The following is a 16,812-nucleotide window of genomic DNA, read 5'->3' on the forward strand; positions in this document are numbered from 1 at the left end:
TATAATACTGTACATTTCCCTGAATTTGTTCTGGACCTGGGGACTGTGAAAAGACCCCTGGTGGCATGTCTGGTGGGGTAAGTGTGTGTCAGTGCTGTGTGTAAGTTGACTATGCAAACATTTAGGGAATTCCAACACATTGATGTTTCTTATAAAAACAAGAAGTGACACATTCAGTTTTTTCTCAACTCTTAGCCCAGAAAGACTCACATGCATAGTATTAGTATTAGCCCTGTGATTACAATGAAGAGCAAGACGTGCCGCTCTGTTCTGGGCCAGCTGCAGCTTAACTAGGTCCTTCTTTGCAGTACTTGACCATATGACTGGACAATAATCAAGATAAGATCAAACTAGAGCCTGCAGGACTTGTTTTGTGGAGTGTGGTGTCAAAAAACACCAAGTAATTTAGTCTCCTCAACTTGTTCAACAGCCACACCATTCATTACCAGATTCAACTGAGGTCTAGAACGTAGGGAATGATTTGTACCAAATACAATGCTCTTAGTTTTAGAGATGTTCAGGACCAGTTTATTACTGGCCACCCATTCCAAAGGAGACTGCAACTCTTTGTTAAGGGTTTCAGTGACTTAATTAGCTGTGGTTGCTGATGCGTATATGGTTGAATCATCAGCATACATGGACACACATGCTTGTTTAATGCCAGTGGCAGGTCAGAGAGAGAGGAGAGAGAGACGCGGGTCCATTTACTAACCTCTATTTGGTCTGACCTAATTGTGTTTTCGGTTTCCCTGAGAGAGAACAGACAGACGTTACTCATCACCATGGCAGAAGATCGAAGGCATGGAAGCTTAATATATACTGCCACTCTTGGGTGGGTGGCATGCCACTCTTGACTGGCATGGAGGCTTAACTTTTACTGCCACTCTTGGGTGGGTGGCATGCCACTCTTGACTGGCATGGAGGCTTAATCTTTAATGCTACTCTGGCATGCCACCCACACATGCCCCCACATGCAGACTCTCACATTCAGACACACACACACACACAGACACACAAATGGCCACCCACAGAAACAAATTCATTCACACAAACACACACACACACACACACAAACTCCCTAACCCCTCCACCATAGCAGCCCCTCTCTCCCTCCCCTCCCAGTCACTCACTCTGAGGTGCTGTTCTTCTCGGAGAAGACTCTGAGGATGAACTCTCCCTCCTCGTGGGGTTCAAAGGTCGAAGGGATGATCACGTACTCCCCAGGGGGCAGGCAGAATCGCTCGCTCACCTCACGCAGGTTGATGTAGGACTTGCATTTGGCCTTGGAGGCATTGTAAAGGAAGAAGTCTTTCTGCAGGTGCTGCTGGCTCCCAACCATCTGTAGCGAGAGAGGGGGATAGAGGGATAGAAAGAGAGGGGGGACAGAGGGGTGATGCACTGGCACTGACTGAATCATACTATAAAAAGGAATCTGACTTATCATAATATAAAAAGGGATCTGACTTATCATACTATAAAAATGAATCTGACTTATCATACTATAAAAAGGGATCTGACTTATCATACTATAAAAAGGAATCTGACTTATCATACTATAAAAAATATATTTTTTAAATCACTGAATCAGTATAATAGAATAAAACAAATGTCTAAGGCAGACCTGGGTAGAATATTTTCAAGTATTTCACATATTTATTTGACGCAGTTCTGCTAAAATAATATGTATTGTTATCTGAACATCTCTTGTGTATTTTTGGTGTGTTGTGTGTAGGCTATTTTATAGCTAAGGTGGCATGTTGAACACTAGTAACACCAAGACACAGCTTCAAGTTAAGACAGAGGTACACCTAGTTTTATGTTCTGAAGCAGAGGCAGACTGACACACATAAGTAGCACTTTGATCACAGTCAGGTGACTACTGACATCAGCTCTGACATCATCACACCAAGGTCCTCCTTCACCTGGCCATCATACCTCTTTGGGCACCTGAGAACAAGAACGTAAAAAACAACAAAGAAAAGTCAGTATCACCATGACTACAGTGCCTATTCATATATGGAATGAAAGTGTACCCAAACACCCTCCAGACCAGCTTGAACAAAAAAGGGAATTAGGTGCTCAACTGAGGGCCGTTCCTTACCCCAGGACACGTCAACGGGTGACTATAAAGAAAAGGGAGCACTCTGTTTCTGTATAGATTTGATCATTTATTGACGGGACAGATAAACAGGCTAACTTTTCAAGCGATTAACCTATTTGGATGTCCTGCCAATAAATTATCAGCTTTGGCTGAGAGTTTCCTTTTGCGAGGTTGGAGACATCGCAAACCAGAAATCTTAATTTCTAACACGCTTCCCTCCAGAACCTAATTGAGCATCTGACCAAATTATGCACAATTTTAATTCTGGGTTAACCAAGATTAATATATGACTGATTTTATTTTAAATGCTAGGGCTAGGAGTTTTTCCTAACCAGTAGGGCGCACCGTAGCAACACGTTTTGAAATGGTAAATGAATGTGACTGTTTCTTCAGTAGTATCTCCCCCTTTCACTCAGTTTCGAAAATGTGTATCTTGTTTTATACCGACTGGTCACAACCCAGAAGAACATCCGAGCATTTATCCTGGTTAGGTGATCAAGAATACCTCCAGTTATGTCCTGTGATTGTGGTTTGGTTTATCAGGAGGTATATCCCACCTCGTAGATGGAGAACCCGATGGTGTAGAGCTTGGCACCCTTGTTGCGGTCTTTCCTCCGGCCCTTCTGCATCAGGGCCACCATGACGGTGCATGCCACATGCTCGGGGTCGTCGGGGTCGTCGTCCTCCTCGTACAGACGCATGCGGTACTGCGGGTTGGTCCAGAACGTGTCTGTGGGACATCAGATAGGAGACGTGGTCAGTGGGGGTCAACGTCTTCATTCTTACTATGTACTACTTTTGGCTACCAAGCAGCTGAGAAAGTGTGTAGTTAAAGCAGAATGAAGCAGGCATCATAACCATGATGTGCCATGATGTACTACAAATCAGTATAGTTCAAACACTATTTTTTACAGCCCAAAGTCAACCTTGTACCTGGGAAGTTCCTGCAGCCTCCGGCGGAGCTGCCTCGTACCCAGCGGCCCTCGTTGACCGCCACAGTCCACCTATGGGACTTGTCGTCTAGCAGTGCGTCAGGGGTCAGGTTACAGATCTCCAGCTTGGTGAAGTTCTTTTTGAAGTCCTCAAAGGATATCCTATAAGGAAAATAGAGTAGAATAGAATAGAGTACAATAGATTGTTGTTTATCCATTTGCACAGAAATCCTTTGTTACAGTGCCCAGCCCTAATGTCTGAGACATTGACATTTATCAGAGGGCTTCGTTCAGCTCACCAAGTCTCGCTCGTCTCAACCGTCTTCTTCTTCAGCCTGGCCTTGTCTGAGCTGGAGATGGTGGACCATTCTTTGGACCTGTGGAGAGAAAATAACAAAAGTAAAAGTCACCTTGTTACATGTAGGCTGTGTTGTTATGTTATGTATTTTATGTTTCTCTTGCTGCACAACCAGTTTCTCCCTGGAAGAATAAAAATGATTGATTGTTTATTGATTGAAGGATTGATTGGTTGATTGGTTGGTTGATTGATTCTAGGCTTTAGAATGTCTGCACTCACTTTGCATTCCATGGCCCTTTCCATAGCACCATCCCCCAGGGGTTCCGCATTTGAACTAGGCGAATCTTGGTATCCTTGGTAACCTTAAGCTTGTCACACTAAGAAAGATACCCTTGGTCAGCAGCGAAAGATAATTTAGTTTGGCCCGCACCTCATATTAGTAGATACTGTGTTGTAACATATTCATAGAGTTGTTCTTTCTTTCTTTCTTTCTTTCTTTCTTTCTTTCTTTCTTTCTTTCTTTCTTTCTTTCTTTCTTTCTTTCTTTCTTTCTTTCTTTCTTTCTTTCTTTCTTTCTTTCTTTCTTTCTTTCTTTCTTTCTTTCTTTCTTTCTTTCTTTCTTTCTTTCTTTCTTTCTTTCTTTCTTTCTTTCTTTCTTTCTTTCTTTCTTTCTTTCTTTTATACCAGGTTTTAATTTATGCTATTGTCAGAGTGCAATGTACAGATTCAGTCAACAACAATACAATAACATTGATTCAGGTTGTTTGTCTTTCTAATAATGTAAAGTGATAAGTTACAGTTTGGTAGAGGTTTGACCAGAAGCTTCAGCTTTGACTGTGGCTCCATGACCATAACCATACCTCCTCTAGCGCAGTGATAGAGTAGGCGTGGCCCCTGACCAGTCCATTTGCAGTTTCAGTCTCACAGTGACTTGGCAGCAGGTCCTGCGAGAGATAGGATGGACAGAACATCAGAACAGAGATACACGGTCGTGTGGCGCCTTTGTTCAGACCCCGGTCACTCACAGTAGCACACAGAAGAAGGCAGAAGGCATGGAGCAGACTGACTCACGTCTATGGAACAGCCCATCAGAGAGCCTCTCTCCAGGGCTTTCTTCATGATCCTGTAGAGTTCTTTTGGAGCCTCTGAGATCTCAAAGAACTCTGTCACACCCCCAGTGAAGTCCTCCATGGCCTCCAGGGTGTTGCCACCTTTCAGGGCCTCGTAGGAACCGTGCAACCTGACCAGGAGACAACCATACAGTTTATGATTTCATAATAACCATTGCAAATTGTACATCATCTTGCATGATTAAGTGGAGAATACAAAGGTGTGAATTAACTTTGGTCAATTGGAACCAGGTTATACAGGTCGACAGTGACTGTTGTTGTTGTTGTTGTTGTTGTTGAGCACCCTTCTTTTCCACAGGGTGTATTATTAATAGACTTGTGTTGTGGCATCATCATTCACACTTACTTGGCATAAGCCTTCTCCAGCAGAGCGCTCCAGAACTCGTTCTTCCTGAAAGACTTGGTAAACACCAGGTGGTTATTGGAGGTGGGGATACGGTCATCCACCACAACGTCCACCCATTCGCCATAACGCCAGAACTGCGGGGAACAGCGAGACAATGGACAGCATGGGAGGTGATGAGAGGGAGTGAGAGCTGGGTTGTGTTCAGTAGGAAGAAAATGAGAAGGAAACAGTGACACAGGGAGGTTCGACCTAAACTTGTCCAATTAGATCACAGATTTTCGTATTCCATTGCACTTTTTTTTTTTTTTAAGTGTGCCCTACTGAAGGTTCAGTGATTTATAATTCAGTACAGGGTTGTTTTTTTTTTTTGGGGGGGGGCAAACATGAATAAGATATAGTAGGTCCTGAGTCTACATAGATTGATTGAATAGTTCCCAGGTGATATTGACCATGACCATACAGTACCTGGAAATGGAAGATACCAGCGTAGTTCTCTGTGAAACTCTGGTCTGGTGGGATAACTCTGTACAGCAGCTTGTCATTCAGTGTCAGACAGGCAATAGCAGCAAGCAGCCAGCAGTCACCTGCAGGGAACAACGAAACGTTTAGCCTCGGGAAAGAAAAATGAGCGTTTTATTATTGGTCAAGTTCAGGTAGTCTCGGCCCATTTCAGGACCCATATACTACTGACTCCTTACACAGGCTTATGTAAGGGTATCCACTTGCATGGCTATTTTCTGAACTGTGTCAAAAACATGGACTGGTGTAGCTTGACCCGGCAGCCCCAGTGCGTTCTCAAGCGGGCATTTAGCAGATGTTATGGGAGAGGGGTTTCTGTTACACAGCACTCAAACGCACATGCATGCCACACGCGCTCACACACCACGCACGCCGCGCGCGCACACACACCACGCGCGCGCACACATACCCTGCTGCAGGTGTCAGTCCTTTACAGCGAGCAGTGTGGTTACCGGGGGTAACTTTTCGTCTCTCGTGGCTTAAATTCTCACACCATCTTTCCATCCTCACTCTCTCTTCTAACAGGAGAGCTCCTTGATTGCATCCCCAGCTGTCTGTGCTTCTCAAACGTTGTCTGCCCTCTCTTTTGCTTTTCACTGTGCCAAGATACTATGGCTTCAGTTTGAACAGGGACCGCTAAATAGTGAATGCTATTTGTGCTGTTAGTTAACACCTGTCTAACTTTTGATCTCCTCACATCCTGGTCTGGCATGACTCAAGGCTGAATCCTCACTGTCTACTTTTACTTGTCTACATTACTGTGGAGATGTTATTAGTCAGATGTTGCTGCTTCATACCATCGACCATGAGCATACTTTAGCAGCAAGAGTCTTACCCAGTGATGTCATACAGTGCATTATTTCTGTGGTCTTACCCAGCTCTCCTTGACAGATGTCTGTCCTACTGGCTCCGTCTATGATGAACTGGGGGTTGTCACAGATTTCCTGCCAAACAAAGAAAGAGAAAAACAGCTGTAGCCATAGTAATGTTGTTGTGATGTTCTACTGGGGTGTGGAACATCTTGTGAGAGCTTCAATCTATTATCAGATAGTACTATGTCTTGAGAGGAGAGAGGAATATCTTGACTGTACCATGATAACAACATGACTTAAAAAGATATCAAGCTACATTAGTAGATGGCCTGTGTACTTTGACAGCAACTAAGAGAAGTTTATTTTATACAATCTCCTATAGTGATAAACAGGCATAAAACATTGGTCAAAACACATGTATTCAAAACTGGAGTCAACCTCACTTTTCAATTATGTCTTCATGAGTGGAATATGAAGGAGGGATGCAAGGCCCTGCCAAAAACCTCTTTGCACAACGTAAGTGATAAGTGATAGATCCATAGGGGAAACACAGTGACAGTAGACCAAGTCATCTGCTCACAGCTATTTTAAGTGCTACAACAAAATGCAATAGCGGCCTTAAAGTGGGGTCCTCATACCAAACATAGAAATAGTTGTTCTACTGTATTTCTACGATGCCAAAAGAGCTGGGAAGGGCTGGCACAAAGAGGTATTGTGTTAAACTTTACATCCGGTTTTATAGTAAAACATAGCTGGTGACTGGATGTAAACTCTGTCATGTAAAGGTCTAACAGTATAAACATACTGTAGGTTTGCTTGCACAGTCATTTCAAGACGGGATTCAAAATAGGAAAAGCACTGCAGTTGTGTGGTCAATTATTACATAATGACTTAAAATTAAATAAAAACCATGCATATAAACAAATGATACCACCCAACAAATGCAGTGTGCAGGTTTTTCTTCAAAACAAAATGAAAAAAATAGGACAAATTTGCACCGTTGCAGTCTGGCTACAGGAAATGATAGAAGAGGAGAGGTCTTGACCCCTGGGGAGAGGACTTGACCCCTGGGGAGAGGACTCGACCCCTGGGGAGAGGACTCAACCCCTGGGGTTGTGTCAGAGTCTGGTTGGTTACTCTTATTCTCTGGCTGGGTTGAAGAATACTAGTTGCAATCTAGTGAATTATGATCTCTGCCATAAAAGCAGCTGTAACAGGTCACGACCTCTAGAGTTTTCCCACCAAGGGTTAATGTATTTAGTAATACCTCTGGACTTCTCACTTCACCGGGACAAAGAATCTACGTTGAGGGGAATAAGTTGAACTACAACCATGTTCTGAGCCAACCTGGGTTCAAATAGTTTGGCCTGCCTGGAGTGCCAGAAGGGTGGGGTTTGAACTTTTGGGACTATTCCATTGGTTCCATTGCACCAAGAAAGCTCAATCAAGCACAGCTAAAATATATTTCTAATATTATTTGACCCCAGGTCTTGATCTCATTATTGATGATAGAGTTTGTTGATAGAGAAAGTGAAAGTCCATCTACAGTACATAATAATGCCTGAATGAAATGTGAGGTTCTGTCATTAGTGTGGATATACTTTTGTGTTTGTAGGACTGCATAGTGGTCACATTTGTTTATGGAAGCATATGTTAAAGCAGTATTGGAGGAGGTCGTTATAAAAAAGGGCTTGAGTTTCACGACTCAAGGGGCCGAGTCAGCAAATTGACAAATACTTGGATCCGATCCACATGCACCAACATGATGTCTCCACACCTTTAAGTGTGCCAAGAACGATTGCTTCACCACCTTCTTAGACCAGTCTTACTGCCGACCTCACTTGGGCTCAAAATGGTTGCACTCCTGGTGGATTTATGAATGTATAGTTTTGACCCAATGGCAAGTTCATCAAAATTGTTCTGCAACCTGATCAAGGCCAAATTACGGAGCTCCCTGGGATGGTTATATATAATATACAGTATGGTAGTTCAAAAAATATCCACCATCTGGAAAAGTAGGTTGGATATACTGTTGGTACATACCACCATCGAAAGATGTCTCAAGACATCTTGAGACATAAAATTAAGATGTCTCAAGACATCTTGAGACATAAAATTAAGATGTCTCAAGACATCTTGAGACATAAAATTAAGATGTATTGAGACAGTTTGAGACATAGCCATTTTTCAAGACATCTAAAGGTGCAATCAGCAGTTGAAAACAATAACAAAGTCCACACCCCGCCTCTGTTTTGGTAAAAAGCTGAGGGATGGACCTGGAGAAATGTAACCGATCTCAAATTCATGGACAGAGATAGGACTGACCAGCCAAGATATCAAAATGATAGTTTTAACCATGTTTTGAGGCTATACATTGTTCACATTTTACTAAACATTGGAGTAAAACAAGCTTAAGAAAGTTGAACTAAGCTCATGAGGCATTTATAAGTTATATTCTTCAAGAATCAGTGGGTATATATTATTAATTTATTAGTCAAAAAAATTTATGTAGCAACTTCAGATTGCTCCTTTAAGATACATTTTGAAGACATGTCTTTTAACGTCTCAAGGCATGGTAATGAATGGGTATGTATGGTTGACATGGTGTGGTATAGTTTTTTACACATGGGACGAAAGCGTACCAAAACACACTTCAGACCAGCTTGAACAAAAAGAGAATCTGGTGCTCAAATGACGGTCTTGATAATCCAAAAAAAGCATTCCTTACCTTAGGACACTTTATGAAGTGACTATCCAAGAATGAAATAAAGGTGTTAAATGCCTGAATGAGGCAGGTGCAAAGATTGCATCTGATGCAAAGGCTTAGTAAATCTGGGCCTTCGACCAAGTTTTCAATATCCTGTAGTAAAGATCTGAGTTATGGTGGATAGTATGTTGGGTCAGCCTGTTCACTCCAGCAGTAAACCCCTCTTTGGCTCCTTCCTCATCACATGAGGTGCCCCTTGGGTTCGCAAGAAGGCTAACCTCATACCCCTGATTTAGACCTTGGATAATGTTGACCCTTTTGCTTTAGCTGGAACTTGGTCACATTGACGTCAAGCCATCATGACTGCAAGTCAGTAAGACTCCATTAGTCCTGGGACATTCCATGACTGGAAAACATCTGAGTAACACCAACTTTGGGCTTAAGCAATTTTATGCACTAATATGAGTCACTCCCGATTAGAGCTTTTGCTAAATGACTAATGTGTTACATAGAAATGCAAACACACCCATGTTTGAGCCTTCACAATGTCTTATTATAAGGCTTCTTATGAGGTTTATAATATGTTATGTCTCTCTATGAATGAAACGTTCAACTGACTCAAAATGGCTGTTATTGTATTTAGTCAGGATCATTAAGAGATGATAATAAGACATATGGTTGTGCATGCTTATGACAAGTGTTATGCATTATAATGCATTACACTTGCAGGCTTTGAGGTAAAGTGCTACCCTATCATTATTTTCATCTTGGAATGAGAACCCGCTGACAACTGCAACATAAGATTCACATACGGTTGACTTAAATGAATACCAAGACTGCAAAGTCTAGAATACACAGGTTTTGCCAGTCAGAGAGTCTTGTAACGGCACACTGCCTGACAAGGATGATTATTGGTTGACTATGATATCCCAGATCTACCTCTGATCTCTCGCTGTCAGCCTCGTGGCATGCCTGTTGGTTCTGTGGTGAGGCCTGCCAATTGCAGAGTCTCAGCTGTCTGTGATTCTAGAACCTGATGATCCTCAGCTATGCGCCCATAAACATGCAGCAGAATCTCTTTCGCGTTCCCCCAGGTTATTTACCAGGAAGTGATGTCACAACAATGTTTTTGCAGCTAATGAAGAGAGATTTGATCTTAGGCTGAGGGATAATACCTTACCACAAATGGGTTGCTGTTTTTGTTAATCTACTTGTCTGCAGCCTACAGCCCTAATATGTTTTTTAGTCTGACACACTTCATCAAGAGCTGGGCTGGTAGGTGTAACAGAGTAGGTCCCATCCTTGGCCCGACTTGGGCTCGAACCAGGGACCCATCGAACAAAATAATTTCTTACTCAAGAAGGACAGTTATGTTCTCTAGTACAACCTGTCAATTTCTTTTCCTTTTGTGAAACAGTGGTTCAGTCTTCATTGCAATATGAGTTCCATCTTAACAGCATGACAATTTGTATATGTTTTTCTAGCCCTGATAAATATGTTCTGATAGCACCTTCAATTGACTATCTAAATGTATACATCTCCTACCCCAACATACACGTACAGTTCCAACCTTGAGGCAAGGCGTACTTCACCCCTACTAGTGGGAAAACAGATGGCACTCACCGTTGGGCGCTTCCACTCAAAGTCAATTGGAAATTTGCTACTGTACCAAAGAGAAGAATCATTGGCTGGGAACAGAGGGTCTTCAAACAGGACCTTCTTTTGTACGTATTTGTCTCGCAACTCCAAGAAGTTCTTCAGGCGTTTGGCATCTTTGACGGCCTCGTTTCTGCTCAAAATGGCGGTGTAGATACTGTTGCTGGCCGTGAAGGGGTAGTCAGTCTTACCCTGAGGCACCTCAGGTGATGCTTCAGTTTCCAACGCCACCTTCACTGAAGTTTCCTCAACAAGGGCCATCTTGGCTTTTTTTCTTTTTTCTTATGCGTGTCCTCGTTCCCCCTATCAGTGTGAGCTGTCCCCTTTAGTATGTACGTTAGTCAAAAGTCCAAATGAATGAAAGTGAGGAATATTTTCAGATTTCAATGCAAGAGCATGAACTTGCAAAACAGCCCTGATAAACGTCCCTTCTTCTTTCCGCGTGCTTTCTTCTCACTCTCAGTTCCTTTATATGCTGGGGGCACTCGCAATACCAAACACTCCCTCCAACCCACACCCATAGACACACACTGACACTTTCGCCTTTACGGGTCTATAAATAGGCCCCTTGAAAAGACGGGAAGAGGCCGCTCTGAAAAGGACTACCTCTCCCATAATTTCCAGTCTACAGTGTAGGTCTACAATTCACTAGGTGGGAGATGGCAGCTTGGGAAAGCAGGCTTGGGCGTGGGAAAGCAGGCCCCACATACCAATGCCCCATATTATACATGCCATACCATGTAACGATAACTACACTCACTTTACCATGTCTTTCCCTGATATCAGCTACAGTCAAGAACAATTTTGCTGATTGCATTTGCACTGTTGTTGGGTTGTGACACATATATGTACATTATACTTGATGAAATGGATTCGTGGTGGCCCAGTACTGTAGATGATGATGATGAATTTAACCTGTGGATTGCAAAGCATTTTATATGACTCTCTGTCGTTCTCCGCGTCCAATGTGTAGTCTGTCCATCTGGGTGGTGTGCACTGAAGCGCTGTATGCACCAGCCAGAGCGTTGAATTCTCACATCTGGAGAGGTGAACCATGTTTAGCTGAGGGAAACCATGGCCAAGGGATATACAGTGCATTCAGAAAGTATTCAGACCCCTTCCCTTTTTCCACATTTTGTTACGTTACAGCCTTATTCTAAAATTGATTAAATAAACATTTTCCTCATCAATCTACACACAATACCCCATAATGACAAAGCAAAAACAGGTTTTTAGAAATGTTTGCACATTTCTTTAAAATAAAAAACAGAAATACCTTATTTACATAAATATTCAGACCCTTTGCTATGAGACTCGAAATGGAGCTCAGGTGCATCCTGTTTCCATTGAGATGTTTCTACAACTTGATTGGAGTCCTCCTGTGGTAAATTCAATTGATTGGACATGATTTGGAAAGGCACACACAAGCGTCACGTCTGGAGGAAACCTGGCACCATCCCTACGGTGAAGCATGGTGGTGGCAGCATCATGCTGGGGGATGATTTTCAGCAGCAGGGACTGGGAGACTAGTCAGGATCGAGGAAAAGAGGAACGGAGCAAGGTACAGAGAGATCCTTGATGAAAACCTGCTCCAGAGCGCTCAGGACCTCAGACTGGGGCGAAGGTTCACCTTCCAACAGGGCAACGACCCTAAGCACACAGCCAAGTCAACGTCGGAGTGGCTTCGGAACAAGTCTCTGAATGTCCTTGAGTGGCCCAGCCAGAGCCCGGACTTGAACCCGATCGAACATCTCTGGAGACACCTGAAAATAGCTGTGCAGCGACGGTCCCCATCCAACCTGACAGAGCTTGAGAGGATCTGCAGAGAAGAATGGGAGAAACTCCCCAAATACAGGTGTGCCAAGCTTGTAGCGTCCTACCCAAGAAGACTCGAGGCAATCATCGCTGCCAAAGGTGCTTCAACAAAGTACTGGGTAAAGAGTCTGAATACTTATGTAAATGTGATATTTCAGTTTTATTTTCTTTTAAAAATGTGCAAACATTTCTATAAACTTGTTTTTGCTTTGTCATTATGGGGTATTGTGTGTAGATTGATTAGTGGAAAAAAAAACAATTTAATCCATTTTAGAATAAGGCTGTAATGTAACAAAATGTGGAAAAAGTAAAGGGGTCTGGATACTTTCCTAATGCACTGTATGATAGGGCCAATGTCATATGGCAACTCCTGCTCACACACACACACACACACACACACTTGTCAGGCTCTCAGAATGTCTTATTTGAAGGATGAATTACTAGAATCTAAACGTGATTCTGTGGAATAAGAATGTCTCTGCGTGGGGCAAATGGGATATGCTAAAGGAATGAGTGTCCTCTACTGGCCTAGTAATGCCACTTCAAGCAGCGGATTTATACACTGCTCAAAAAAATAAAGGGAACACTAAAATAACACATCCTAGATCTGAATGAATGTAATAATCTTATTAAATACTTTTTTCTTTACATAGTTGAATGTGCTGACAACAAAATCACACAAAAATTATCAATGGAAATCAAATTTATCAACCCATGGAGGTCTGGATTTGGAGTCACCCTCAAAATTTAAGTGGAAAACCACACTACAGGCTGATCCAACTTTGATGTAATGTCCTTAAAACAAGTCAAAATGAGGCTCAGTAGTGTGTGGCCTCCACGTGCCTGTATGACCTCCCTACAACGCCTGGGCATGCTCCTGATGAGGTGGCGGATGGTCTCCTGAGGGATCTCCTCCCAGACCTGGACTAAAGCATCCGCCAACTCCTGGACCGTCTGTGGTGCAACGTGGCGTTGGTGGATGGAGCGAGACATGATGTCCCAGATGTGCTCAATTGGATTCAGGTCTGGGGAACGGGCGGGCCAGTCCATAGCATCAATGCCTTCCTCTTGCAGGAACTGCTGACACACTCCAGCCACATGAGGTCTAGCATTGTCTTGCATTAGGAGGAACCCAGGGCCAACCGTACCAGCATATGGTCTCACAAGGGGTCTGAGGATCTCATCTTGGTACCTAATGGCAGTCAGGCTACCTCTGGCAAGCACATGGAGGGCTGTGCGGCCCCCCAAAGAAATGCCACCCCACACCATGACTGACCCACCGCCAAACCGGTCATGCTGGAGGATGTTGCAGGCAGCAGAACGTTCTCCACGGCGTCTCCAGACTCTGTCACGTCTGTCACATGTGCTCAGTGTGAACCTGCTTTCATCTGTGAAGAGCACAGGGCGCCAGTGGCGATGTGCACATTTGTGGCCTGCTGGAGGTCATTTTGCAGGGCTCTGGCAGTGCTCCTCCTGCTCCTCCTTGCACAAAGGCGGAGGTAGCAGTCCTGCTGCTGGGTTGTTGCCCTCCTATGGCCACCTCCACGTCTCCTGATGTACTGGCCTGTCTCCTGGTAGCGCCTCCATGCTCTGGACACTACGCTGACAGACACAGCAAACCTTCTTGCCACATCTCGCATTGATGTGCCATCCTGGATGAGCTGCACTACCTGAGCCACTTGTGTGGGTTGTCTCATGCTACCACTAGAGTGAAAGCACCGCCAGCATTCAAAAGTGACCAAAACATCAGCCAGAAAGCATAGGAACTGAGAAGTGGTCTGTGGTCACCACCTGCAAAACCAGTCCTTTATTGGGGGGTGTCTTGCTAATTGCCTATAATTTCCACCTGTTGTCTATTCCATTTGCACAACAGCATGTGAAATTTATTGTCAATCAGTGTTGCTTCCTAAGTGGACAGTTTGATTTCACAGAAGTGTGATTGACTTGGAGTTACATTGTGTTGTTTAAGTGTTCCCTTTATTTTTTTGAGCAGTGTATATTTTCAGAAGTCCTGACTCATCTACCCTGGTTGCAACCTGTCAGTTCATAGCAGAGAGTTGCAGGGCAGTGTGTTGTATGTCGCAATCTCGGTTTGAGATGCACTTGATAGTTGATAAATTGTTGTGTAATGAAGTAGTTACCCCGCGTGTTTTCAGAGCTGCCAACTCTCACGCTTTCGCCGTGTGACACACGTTTTTGCCTGTTTTCACACGCACTCACGCCACACATCCAATTTCTCACGCAAAAAAAATCGGCCGAGACTAGTTCGTTCCTTTTTTCAAACTCCCCGACGGTAGATGGCGCTGATGAGCACCACTGAACCATATGCGCTGCACCCCGAAGTTAGCGACAGAAAAAGACAACAGGAGAAGAAACGGTCACTACCTCAAGAAGTCTGATAAGAAGCTGAGCTGATACTAGGTATGTAACAATGAAATGTCGTCCAATTGAGTACTCACTCTCTTAAACTTTAAATCTTGAAATAAATTATTTGTTTGTGCGTGTGAACATGATTTAGTGTGGTGAATGTAAACTCAGCTGATTTCGAACAGGTAAGATGTATTCCAAAGAATTTAACATAAATACAGGAAATGTGTGCAATAGAAGTAGACTTGTGCAGACATTCACTGACCCCATGACAGAAGTGTACCTGCTGTTCTTCCAAGCCACCGTACCAACTTTCACTTCTTTCAACTTACTACTTCAGAGAGAGCAGTCATCAATATTTTTGTTACATGATGAGGTGGGATTGGATTTTGCAGTTTTTTCCCATTCTGTGTTTCTTGCTGATATATGCAGGGATCCTCTAAAACAGGTTTCACCTACTATTTTTGTAAATGTCTGTTATAGATGGTGAAATTCGTACGCAAGCTATGTTCCAAGTTTATGGTTCCAGCAGCTCTGCAGTGCCATGAGGAGCCTTGTGAAATTGCCTTTAAAGAAAAGGCAAACCATTTACCAGGTTAGTATTTGACTATTATTATGATCAAACACTGTGATATGTGATATTTAGCCTTGTACCTTATACCGATATGCTGTATCTGTGACAGGAAGAAAGTTGAACATTGGGTTCACAACCAGGGCTAAATTTAACAGATTACTCGACGAGGCTAACATCACACCACAGCAGGTGGATTCATTCCATGAAGCTGTGTTGTGTTTCCTGACAAGTGCTGTGGACTATGCACTTAAGAAGCTGCCACTGGAAGAGCCACTGATCAAGCACGCACAATTTGTAGATGTACGGCAGAGGGCTGAAAGTGACATCGAAGATGTCCTGTACTTTGTTGAAAGGTTCGTTTTTTTTCTCTAATTATTGTCTATCATCTTAGCTAAAATACCCTGTGTTTTATGATGAGGTGTGTTCACTCCTAAACTGCACATGATATATTCTTATGTGGCTTCTCCTCAAAGATGTGTATGAACTGCTGCTGGTTGATGACTATATACCTAAAACGTAACAACTTGTAACTCTACTTTCATAAATAGGTTTCCCCATCTCCTCCCATACCATGGGCCAGAGGAGCATGACCTTCTGGGTGAGGAGTTTCTAAATTATCAGACCATGCCAATGATATCCCTGCAGGACGAAACTGAAATGGAAAGCTTCTGGGCTGAAATGGCAACCCGGAAGCATAAGGTAAACATTTTTTCCTTTTTTGACTTTCCTTTTGGCAGGTGTGGCTTGGCTACATCTGTTGCTTAAAATTGTTGCATGCATATATGTGTCATGCATGTTGCAAATTATGCATGTTTTTATCTGAACTTTGTTAATGGATCAACCTACAGTATACTTACAGTATTAATCAATCAAAAATCAAGGTATGTTTTTCCATTGTGTTTTGGTGCATTTTCCATAGGTGACAGGAGCCAAAGAATTCGAGAGGCTTGCTGCCGTCGCCAAGCTTGTCCTGGTGTTTCCCCATGCAAACGCAGATGCTGAGAGGGGGTTTTCAGTTGTGGGACTGAACAAAACCAAGAGAAGAAACGGCCTAGCATTGGATGGCACCTTGTCCTCAATAATGACCATAAAGATGGCCAATCTGGAGCCCTGCTTCAAATGGGAGCCCCCCTCCGATATCATCAAGGCCTCCAAGAAGGCCACAGGCCAGTATAACCATGCCGACAGATCATAGACAAGAGGCTCATTTGAGATGAGCCAGGTCTGCGCAGAATCGATCACCGGCGATCACCGCCCAATGCATGCTGGTTAGATTTGTGTCCGACTTAATCCCGACTTTCTCTGACGTCATGCACACGAGGGCAACGATAACCTCATGAGATCAAGGCGGCCGCAGTTCTGAGACGCAGGCAGTGCAATTGCTTTTCACCGACTGCAGGAACCAGGCGGACTCAGGACAAAATCTCACTCCAAGGTTTTTTGAAAAGTTGGCAGGTATGGTTTTCCCTTTTGAACCTACAAAAAATGTAATACCTCTGTGAAAAGGTAGCTAGGCCTCACCATAGATTTATCTTGGGCCCATTGATAGGGCCTA

The 16,812-nt window shown here is 43.5% G+C and overlaps 1 protein-coding gene and 1 long non-coding RNA gene across 5 annotated transcripts in view; one reads left to right on the forward strand and one right to left on the reverse strand.

Moving 5' to 3' along the window:
- The window catches only part of capn3b (calpain 3b), a 27,933-nt gene extending 16,927 nt beyond the window's left edge, over positions 1-11,006 (reverse strand). For 2 of the 4 annotated variants that reach the window (XM_041865584.1, XM_041865583.1), the window contains exons 1-13: positions 10,469-11,006; positions 6,201-6,270; positions 5,273-5,391; positions 4,808-4,941; positions 4,403-4,571; positions 4,192-4,275; positions 3,611-3,708; positions 3,333-3,410; positions 3,035-3,195; positions 2,659-2,831; positions 1,936-1,947; positions 1,131-1,339; positions 713-749 (exon numbers count right to left, since the gene is read on the reverse strand). In XM_041865584.1, coding sequence (XP_041721518.1) covers positions 713-749; positions 1,131-1,339; positions 1,936-1,947; positions 2,659-2,831; positions 3,035-3,195; positions 3,333-3,410; positions 3,611-3,708; positions 4,192-4,275; positions 4,403-4,571; positions 4,808-4,941; positions 5,273-5,391; positions 6,201-6,270; positions 10,469-10,762 — 1,638 coding nt within the window. In that variant the 5' untranslated portion in view covers positions 10,763-11,006. The other 2 variants (XM_041865585.1, XM_041865586.1) reach the window with 2 other exon arrangements.
- Positions 11,007-15,018: 4,012 nt separating this feature from the next.
- On the forward strand, positions 15,019-15,537 carry LOC123482703. The gene is made up of 3 exons (XR_006657835.1): positions 15,019-15,059; positions 15,167-15,278; positions 15,367-15,537. It is a non-coding gene; the product is annotated as an uncharacterized LOC123482703 (long non-coding RNA).
- The last annotated feature ends 1,275 nt before the right edge of the window (positions 15,538-16,812 follow it).

The sequence above is a fragment of the Coregonus clupeaformis genome, chromosome 36 (genome assembly GCF_020615455.1).
Source record: "Coregonus clupeaformis isolate EN_2021a chromosome 36, ASM2061545v1, whole genome shotgun sequence".
Taxonomy (NCBI): Eukaryota; Metazoa; Chordata; class Actinopteri; order Salmoniformes; family Salmonidae; genus Coregonus; species Coregonus clupeaformis.